This window comes from Oryctolagus cuniculus, chromosome 4 (genome assembly GCF_051225735.1).
Source record: "Oryctolagus cuniculus isolate XC-2025 breed Fujian yellow rabbit chromosome 4, ASM5122573v1, whole genome shotgun sequence".
Lineage (NCBI taxonomy): Eukaryota > Metazoa > Chordata > Mammalia > Lagomorpha > Leporidae > Oryctolagus > Oryctolagus cuniculus.
In genome coordinates this window covers 5382998-5392500 of record NC_142870.1, presented here as the reverse complement: position 1 = coordinate 5392500, position 9503 = coordinate 5382998, and the positions used below count along the sequence as shown (strand labels likewise).

At 52.9% G+C, this 9503-nt stretch overlaps 1 protein-coding gene across 9 annotated transcripts in view; it reads left to right on the top strand.

Moving 5' to 3' along the window:
• The window catches only part of IGSF5 (immunoglobulin superfamily member 5), a 47038-nt gene that overhangs the window by 24022 nt on the left and 13513 nt on the right, over positions 1-9503 (top strand). For 5 of the 9 annotated variants that reach the window (XR_016232231.1, XM_089330526.1, XM_089330524.1 and 2 more), the window contains 2 exons: positions 3251-3391; positions 8329-8353. Coding sequence is in view for 6 of the 9 variants with exons in the window: in XM_089330526.1 (XP_089186652.1) it covers positions 3251-3391; positions 8329-8353 (166 nt within the window). In the remaining 3 variants the exon portion in view is untranslated. Of the gene's footprint in view, positions 1-3250; positions 3392-8326; positions 8354-9503 lie in introns of all 9 variants that reach the window. The other 4 variants (XR_016232233.1, XM_089330525.1, XM_089330528.1 and 1 more) reach the window with 2 other exon arrangements.

Sequence of the window (9503 nt, the reverse complement as noted above, 5' to 3'; positions counted from 1 at the left end):
TTAGGGTTCACGTCCAGTGAGTTGTGACATGGGAAGCGTACGTGTGGTCCTGAGACCTTTCTCTTTTTACCTTTCTTCTAGGAAACCCTTCCCTGTCTCTATCCACCCCAGCTCATCTCAGAAAGATAGCAGGTGATGTGGAGGTAGACGGCATGAGGAAAGTAGTTTGGTTTTCTGGATGCTACGCACCTGCTCTGGGCATCTTAATAGTGGAGAAAGGTGAGGTCTAGGCCTGTTTCAGCTGCAGATGGTGCACAGGCTTCCCTCGTCCACGTAGTCAGAGGCAATCCAGCCTCTTAATCTGTCCACCCACCCATCCATCTGTCCTGCCTCACATGTGCCATGTTCTTGGGGTCTAGGAAAAATAAGATATCATCTCGGATCTTAGGGAACTATGTCCAGTTTAGACAGTCACAGATACATTAGAAGAATTACAAGCAACAGCAGCTGATTTTATAAATATTTGAGATGGCATTGCGTGTGACATGTTAAAAAATGTCAGAATTATTGTTCATTTCTTAAAGCCTTAGAAGGAAAACTTAAAAACCATCTCAGGTAGTGCCAAGAAACTCTGAATCAAGGGCAAAAGACAAATACCTTTTTATCTGATAAAATGTTTCAAAGCAGAGCTCCCTGGATTTCAGCGCCTGCTTTCAGACAAGCCTGTGGCTCATTCCACAGGCGATTCCTCACCCGTGAGCCAGCATCCGGGTGGTTGACGATTGTAGGCGTTCCCACAGCTCATTCTGAGTATTCGCATTCGAAATTGTAGCTGGCAGGTCAGGTTTCAAGGAAAACCGAAGAAAGAACATATAAGAGCTGCTTTTCTATTCTGACCTCTAATTCCAAACTGCTGGCCAGACACTGATTTCAATGTTCGTCCTATGCTCTTCTGAGGCAATCTGCTGTTTTCATCTTTTCTTTTTGTTCTATGATTTATTCATTTATTTGAAAGGCAACATTACAGATAGAGAGAGGAAGACACACACACACACACACAGAGCGAGAGAGAGAGAGAGAGATCTTTCATCTGCTGGTTCACTCCCAGATGACTGCAATGGCTAGGGCTGGACCAGGAGCCTGGAGCCTCATCTGGGTCTCCTTAGTGGGTGCAGGGACCCAAGCACTTGGGCCACTTTCTGCTGCTTTCCCAGGCACCTTAACAGGGAGCTGGATTGGAAGCGGAGCAGCCGGGACTCACATGGGATGCCAGCGTGCAGGTGGTGGCTTTGCCCACCACACCATGATACTAGCCTCCCTTTCCATTTTTCTAGCCACTAGCACCTAACAAAACAGCACACATATTCACACCCAGATGCCGACAAGCACTCAGCGTTGGGTGACAGGCTTGGTGAATGGCGCTTCACAGTTAAACGGATCCACTTAAATGTGGCTTGGCTTGAGATCACAGCAAAATGCTGAGTGAGGGCTGTCCTGGGAATCTATGCAGCTAATGCGTGCTATCGGCTGGGGCACTGCCACCCATGTGGGGTCATGATGATGGTGATGGTGATGATGGTGATGATGGTGATGGTGATAGTGATGATGGTGATGGTGGTGATGATGGTGGTGGTGATGATGGTGATGGTGGCGATGGTGGCGGTGATGATGGTAATGATTGTGGTGGTGATGATGGTGATGGTGATGGTAGTGATGGTGATGGTGGTGATGATGATGGTGATGGTGATGGTGGTGGTGGTGGTGGTGGTGATGGTGGTGGTGATGGTGGTGATGGTGATAGTGGTGGTGATGGTGGTGGTGGTGGTGGTGATGGTGGTGGTGATGATGGTGGTGGTGATGATGGTGGTGGTGATGGTGATGGTGGTGATGATGATAGTGATGGTGGTGATGGTGATAGTGGTGGTGATGGTGGTGGTGGTGGTGGTGATGATGATGGTGATGGTGGTGGTGATGATGATGGTGATGGTGGTGGTGATGATGGTGGTGGTGATGATGGTGGTGGTGATGGTGATGGTGGTGATGATGATGGTGATGGTGGTGGTGGTGATGGTGATGGTGATGGTGATGGTGGTGATGGTGATGATGGTGGTGGCAACATTTAAATCCTGGCAATTGAGCACTAGGTATGGTGGCCATGCCTGGATGCTTCGTTGTGCGTTATTTCAGTTAACTGAAGCTTGAGTGTGGATGCGCACATGAAGCCAGTACTGGAGAGCTCTAAGACACAGCAGCAAAAAGTCAGACTGAAATTTTCTCTCATTCTCTCCTTTTCTACTTTCCTTTAATTTCCCGCCTGCTCCTGTGTCTCCATGACTACTGGATCAAGTATGAGTGGGAGGACGGCACCAACGAGGTGGCTGCTGGAGGGAAAAGCAGAGAGAGAGGGCGGGCAACAGATCCTGTGCTGGAGCTTGTGGGGGGGGGCAGTGCCAGAGCCACGCCCCGAGGGCCTTTAGAAGTGACCCTCCCTTAATTTGCCCTTATTTGCTTCGGGCTCCGGGCTCTCAGTGGGTGGGGACAAGGAAGCGAGCGGCACGTGCCAGTCTCCCAGTCCTGTGTCTCAGAGGCTGTCCCTGGGCTAAGTCGAGGGACCAGAGCGTGGCGAAGGTGTCTTAGTGCGAAGCCTTGGGGTCTCTGTGTTTTCTGTTGCTGTACCCAGGGGCAGGGAGGACGCAGAGGGAAGAGGTTAGCTCACAGCTCTGGAGGTGCAAGTGCAGGGCGCCAGCTTCTCTCAGCGCAGCCCGCACCTCCCGGAGGGTGGGCGGGGATTCTCCTGGAAGAGGGTCACACAGTGAGACAGGAAGCCAGCGGGAGTCTTCTATAGGAATTCACATCTGCAGGAATTAACTGGGCTGCCAGGAAGTGCACTAACCCCTTCTTGGGTGGGTGGGTGGGGCTCTCAGCGACCCACCCACCTTCTGCTGGGCCCCGCCTCTTAGTGGAGCTCCCTCTACCGAAGATGCCATTACTTGCTAACACCACCGCTTTGGGGACCAAGCCTCCAGGACAGGCACTCTGGGAGACAAGCCACAACCAGCACAGCACTTAGGGGGCTGTCATACCTGCCCAGTCTTAGCTGCTTCTCAGGAACGTCAGAGGTGTTGACCAACTGATGCTAGGCCGAGGGACCACGCACGCATTTGCTGGGGGCCGCGAGTATTGCCGTGGGCGGAACTGTGGAGTGCCGGATACTTGAACATGTGAAGGGAAGTCGGCCATCGCAAGGCAAATAATTCGTCATGTAACAGAATCTGTGACACTAAAACATTTCCTCCTTTCGACCTTATAGGCAGTATTGATAAGCCAGGCACGTCCCTGCCTACCTGGGCCATAGTTCTGCTTGCTGTGTCACTGTCACTGCTTTTGATCCTGATCATTGTTCTGATTATAATATTCTGCTGCTGTTGTGTCTCCGGGAAAGAAAAAAAAGGTAATATTTTTGTTCATATACATTTCTATGTGGTTTTTGAATCTTTGGTACAAGCGCTTAAATTAATAGCTCATCAATTTTTCACAAGATATGAGGGTACCTCAAACATTTGCGGGAAATGGAATTAAAAGACAAGTTGATTTGGGGGCAGAAAATATAAAGATCTTTACATAGTTTTTTTTCATAATATTAATTTTCATGGACTTTTAGAAGGTCACTCGGAATGCATGGATTTCAACAAAGTTTTCACTAAAGTAAAATTATCTTTTAATTCCATTTTTATGAACTTCTGAAGCTCCTTTGTACATTAACCATGTTGAGATTTCACTTCACACTTGCCGGGATGATTATTATCAAAAAGACAAAAGACAGCAACTAGTGATGAGAATGTAGAGAAATGTGTACACATTTGATAGGAATATGAAGTGCATATTATGTTATAATGTATGTGGCCATTATGGAAAACAGTATGGAGGTTCCTCAAGAAATTAAAAATGGAAGTACCCTATGATCCGGCGATCCCTCTTCCGGATGTACTTCCCAGAAAGAAGTCAGGATGTCGGAGAGAGAGCTGGTCTCATGCCTCCCTTGCAGAATCATTCACAACAAACAACGTATGAAACCGACAGAAACGTCCATCAAAGGCCGAATGGGTAAAGAACAGTCACGTGTACCCGAATACAGGAATGCCATTTGGCCGTAAGAAAGAGACTGTGCCATGGGCAGCCACAGGGAGGAATCCAGGAGGCGTTGTGCTGAGAGAGATAAGCAAGCAGAGAGACAGGACAGCTGGGCGATCTCAGGCGCAATCTACGGAGACTGAAGCGGGGGCAGCAGGGGAGGCGTTGGCTGAAGGGGGCGAAGTTTCACTTGGCCAGGAGGAGTGAGCGCTGGAGACCTGTTGTGCAACACGGTGACTGTCGTTGAGAATGATGCATCGCAAATTATCAAGGAAACAGATGTTATGTGTTCTGGCCAAAATGGGCAAGATACGAAGTGGTGGAAGTGTTAGGTATATTAATTAGTTTAGAGGAGTCACTTCACAATACGTACGTCTATCAGATCAGCACATTGCGCATATATATATACACGGCTTTGTCAGGCATGCCTTCATATAGCTGGGGAAGACCATTGTCATCACAAATGAGCAAAACACCCCAAACAACAGGTGCGTTGGTCTTTAGAGTCCTTAAAGGGAGCCATAGGAAATGCATAGGGAAGGGAATTATTTTTTAAAGGAATCTTTAGTGGATTATTTTACTGTGTTTTGAGAGGCAGAGAGCAAGCCAGCTGAGTGCTTGCGAGCTCCCATCTGCTCGCTCACTGCCCAGACGCCCGCAGCAGGCAGGGCTGGGCCGGGAACTCCGTCACGGGACCCAGGAGCTTCGTGAGCCGTCACCGCAGCCTCCCGGTGTGCACCCTCAGGAAGCTGGAATCGGGAGGACAGCTGGCCTGCAGCTCGGGCACTCTGGGATGTGGGCTCTCAGCCGCTCACTCGGCCAGACCGGCCCGCCCCGGAGAGAGGACGTTCCGAGGAAGGAGGTGGTTCCTTTGGGTCCTGATCCCTCCTCTCTGTCCCCCAGGAAGATCAAGATGTTCACATGCGTGACAAGGGGGAGGAGTGACGTCTTCTGACTTTGATACCTATGCCGGGATGTATGGCTGTCATCCTGTGTCGTTTCTAGAACAGGAACTGCCCTTCGGAGCACAGGAGGACTTTAAATCTCCCCTTTGTAGGTGGATGCTCCTGTAGTGGTGGAAAGAAAACTGTGGGCTTTGCCTAAAAAGTAGTGCAAATTATACGAGTCACCAAACAAGTGTTTTTTTTTTTTAAGATTTTATTTGAGAGAGAGAGTTACAGAAGGAGAGAGGGAGAGAGGTCTTCCATCTGCTGGTTCACTCCCCAAATGGCTACAATGGCCAGAGCTGTGCCAAACTGAAGCCAGGAGCCTGGAGCTCCCTCCAGGTCTCCCATGCAGGTGCAGGGGCCCAAGCACTTGGGCCATCTTCCACTGCTTTCCTAGGCCACAGCAGGGAGCTGAATCAGAAGTGGAATAGCTGGGACTCGAACCGGCGCCCATATGAAATGGCGGTGCCACAGGTGGAGGCTTAGCCTGCTACGCCACAGAGCCGGCCCCCCACACAAGTGTTTGCCCTGAAGTCTTCCGAGACATCCCATTTGTAGGAGAGCAGCGGCCTCGCCTGGGGTTTGGGGTCAGGAGCGGGATGCAGTCCTCAGTCTTGGGGAGGGCTCGTCATAGAGTTTGGGGTTTGTGACTTCCGAAGCCAGAGTGTGCTTGGTCACGTGGATGGCCCAGGACATCCAGGCACAGGGTGTGTGCTTGTGTCTTTCTTTCTCTTGTGAAAGCGTCACCCGCTCCTATTCGAGTGTTTCCTGGGTCACACTTTTCTTCTTGAGAGCGGTGGTTTGCTGCCAGGCTGCGCGTCAGCTGACACTCACTTTTCATTTATGAACGCTAACTGCCACGTGACGGACAAGTTGGGTGTCAGGCACAGGGCTCTTCCACACAGGACTGCTGTTTTCAAGAGTTTTCCATGTTGGGCCCGGCACTGTGGTGTAGTGGGCAGAGCCTCTGATGGCGGCACCGACATCCCATATGGGCACCGGTTCTAGTCTCAGTTGCTGCACTTCCAATCCAGCTCTCTGCTAATGGCCTGGGAAAGCAGCAGAGGATGGCCCAAGTGCTTGGGCCCCTGTACCTGTGTGGGAGACCTGGAAGAAGCTCCAGGCTCCTGACTTCAGATTGGCCCAGCTCTGGCCATTGTGGCCATTTGGGGAGTGAACCAGCAGACGGAAAGCCCCTCTCCCCCGCCTCTGCCTCTCTGTAGCTCTGCCTTTCAAATAAATAAATAAAGCTTTACAAAAATAATCTTCCATGTCAAACACGCCTTAATGAGGTTCATGGTCTGGACTTAGCGCCACTGTCGATCTGATCTGTGATTGGAAGATTACTTGTGTGCAACACCTGTAGTCCCTGACAAGCAGAAATGGAGCCGTGTTAGACTCCTGTTGACCCAGATCAGATGGGGATTTTTCACTGCAAATCACCCCGCACGCCAGGGGGCGCACTCCAGTGGAACACACTGGGCTGTCACTGAGCTGTTGAGTGGCTGCCGCTGTAAGAGAGCGCAACATAGAGCCCTCCTGTGCCTTCGGAGTCACTGGAGGAATCTGTTCCCCTTGGGGGTTTTCTTCCCCAGCCTGGCGTCGTCCCAAGCAGAGAGAGATTCTCCAAAGGCAACTTAGGTTCGCCCAGGGGCAGCTTTGCAGGGGGAGTGCAGGTGCGGTAGCCCCCACCGCGTGGGCTCACGGAGGACGAGGCAGGGTTAAGGGCCAGACAAGGAGGGCGACGGGGGTTATTTGAAACAATCGCCCTTGGCTGCAAGGGTGCACTGGCAGCTGCCGGGCAACCTCGTGGCCAAAGTGTTTGCTGTGTACGCTGGGGCAGCCTCTGTGGAGGCTCTGGGAGAGACTTTGCGAGTGTCCTTGCGTTCAGGCGCATGCGTGTGAGGTCCCTCCTCCATAACTGCTAAACTTTACTTATATGTAAAGGTAGGCAGAGTGTGTGAGAGAGAGAGAGAGAGATGGAGAGAGATTTATCTCCCATCTACGATCACTGCCCAGATGAACACAGGAGCCAGGGCTGGGCCAGGCGGGAGCCAGGAGGTCTGGAGCTCCATCCAGGTCGCCCACGTGGGTGCAGGGGCCCAGTTCCTTGGGCCACCCTCCGCTTCTTCCCAGGTGCATTAGCAGGGAGCTGGATCGGGAGCTGAGGAGCTGGCATGTGAGCCAGTGCTCGGGTCTGGCACGCTTGTGTTGTAGGCAGCAGCTTAACCCCTGCCCTAGCCCCTGTTCCCTGTTTGTCCTTGCTAGGGCTCAGCACCAGCGAGCTGGTCCTGCTTCCCACAGCTCTCATGCTGGCCTCGTGAGGAGGCTGACGGGAGACGGCCGGCCTCACAGGGTTCTCGCCTGGTACCTGGAGGAAGTCTTGGTGCTCTGCCTGGTGAACTGGGGACTTGCTGGGAATGGCCGAGGGCGTGCTCAGCCTGGCCTCTAGCCTGGGACAGGCAGAGAGCAGGAGGAAGGAGGGAAGCGACTGGGGCCACCCCTCCCGTCCCCTGCCCCCACCACGGGAGCACAGCCACTCCCCGGAGGGCCCTGGGGGAGGGAGACCTGGCAGGCAGCCCTCTGTGCATGGCCACGGGTGTCAATGGACAGATGTGATTAGAGCAGAGAGGGAGTGGCCGGACCTACAAAGTAAGGGACATGGGCATTTTTCAGACCTCAGGAGAGCGGGGTGTGTCCAGGGCCAGGGCAGGGAGCCGTGTTGATGGTCACAGGCTCTGGAGACAGACGCTGGGGGCTTGCTGTGCCATCTTCACATTCCAGCTGGCCCTGGACACTGTCAGTTGCATGGTGGGGAGGGCACAGCTGTGTGCCTGGGTGTAGCCGGTGCCTATGGATTCAGACTGATTCTCAGCACCACAGTACTGCTCACGAGACAGTGTGTAGTGTGTTAAACTGTGCGGCCAGGAATGCCAGCCTCTGGGGCTGTTGCAACAACGACTTGAGCTAACGCTTTGCACTGTGAGTTCTGCACCAGTGGCAGCGGTGCCTGGGTAAGTGGGACTCTCTCTTCCTTATCTCTTTGAACTCAGCACTCACTGAGTATTGACTGGATGCCCACGTATGTCGAGTACCAAGGATTATCGACTTTCCTGATAGCTAATAGGGCATTGTGCTTTGGTTATGTCTGGAAGCCCTTGGATGATTTGTTGTGGGGCAACTTAATACAATGATTGGGTCAAATAGCAGCCCGAGGGCTATTGGAGTCAGTGCCATTTTATTTGTAGAAGATGTGTCGTGGTGTCTGGATTGCCTTCATGTGATTTTGTCTCTTTTTCTTCCTCTGCAGAATCCAGTTATCAAAGTGAAATAAGGTAAGTTGGAAATTGCATTGGTTTTCTCAGCACGCAAAGCAAAGCAAACAATACACACACTGCTGTGGGATGTTAGGATTTATGTCACTCAGGGTTAAGTACTGAAAATAGAGCGCTCCGAATAGCACAGGCACCAAGCCTGACTGACCAGGGCCGGCTGATTGCAGGGTGAACCAGGTGGGTCTCTATGGCATCTCACCTGCTCCAGCTCACCACGGACAGCATTTGCAAGTCTTTCCACAAGAGGGCGCTGTGCACCGTGTCTGCGGTCCCACCTGCTAGGAACAGCCAGAGAGGCCGGCTGGCATTTCTGGGGCAGTGGTGCTTAAGGAGCCCCGCCCGCGCCTGCGGACAGACTCGGCAGTGTTTGGCGCTTGCTCAGCCACAGCGGCAGGGAAACCCTCTCTGAGCAGTTCCTCCCATTCCTAGGCTGGCCTGAACGAGCTGCAGGCACTTGTAGGGCGACGGTGTCAAGGGCTTGCGATGACGTACAGTCGGCAGTGTGCGTGCAGGACTTACATGGTCATGAAGTGCAGGAAGGGGAGGGCTTCCGGAGGGCAGCGCTGTCCTGGGGGGGTACCCAGCATTTTATTAGGTCTTGTAAACTCCTTAAGGCCTGGGGTTTTTAAACCCCTCCTGGCTGCACCCCCTGCTGTGGTCACCATGCGACAGACACCACCTGTTCTCGCTGTGTCCACCAGGGGCCGCACTCTGCAGACAACTCCAGGAGCAGCCTGAAAACACAGCCCCCCGCCCCTGTGTGGGCCTGGACCCTTGGGGGGCGTTGTCTTGGTTCCTGTTGCCGTCGGCAACGTGGCCTGGTTCTCTGGTTCACCGTGGTGGACCGTGCCAGCATCTTGCATTTCCGGTCTCTGGGTCAAAGCAACCCACAGGTCTTCTGGGTAACAGGTGGAGGACGACAGGGGAGTGGTAACCTTGGTCACTGGGTTCCCGGTGATGATCATACAGCCCGTCATCCCTGGGTATCCACAGGGGAGTGGTCCCAGGACCCCTGTGGGTTCCAACAGCCAAGGATGCCAAAGTAGTATCTGCATAGAGCCCACCACCCCCTCCTGTGTGCTTCCAACCCCCTCTGCGTCACTTGCAGCCTCCTGCAGCACGCATGCCATGCAAACAGCCATTCTGCTGT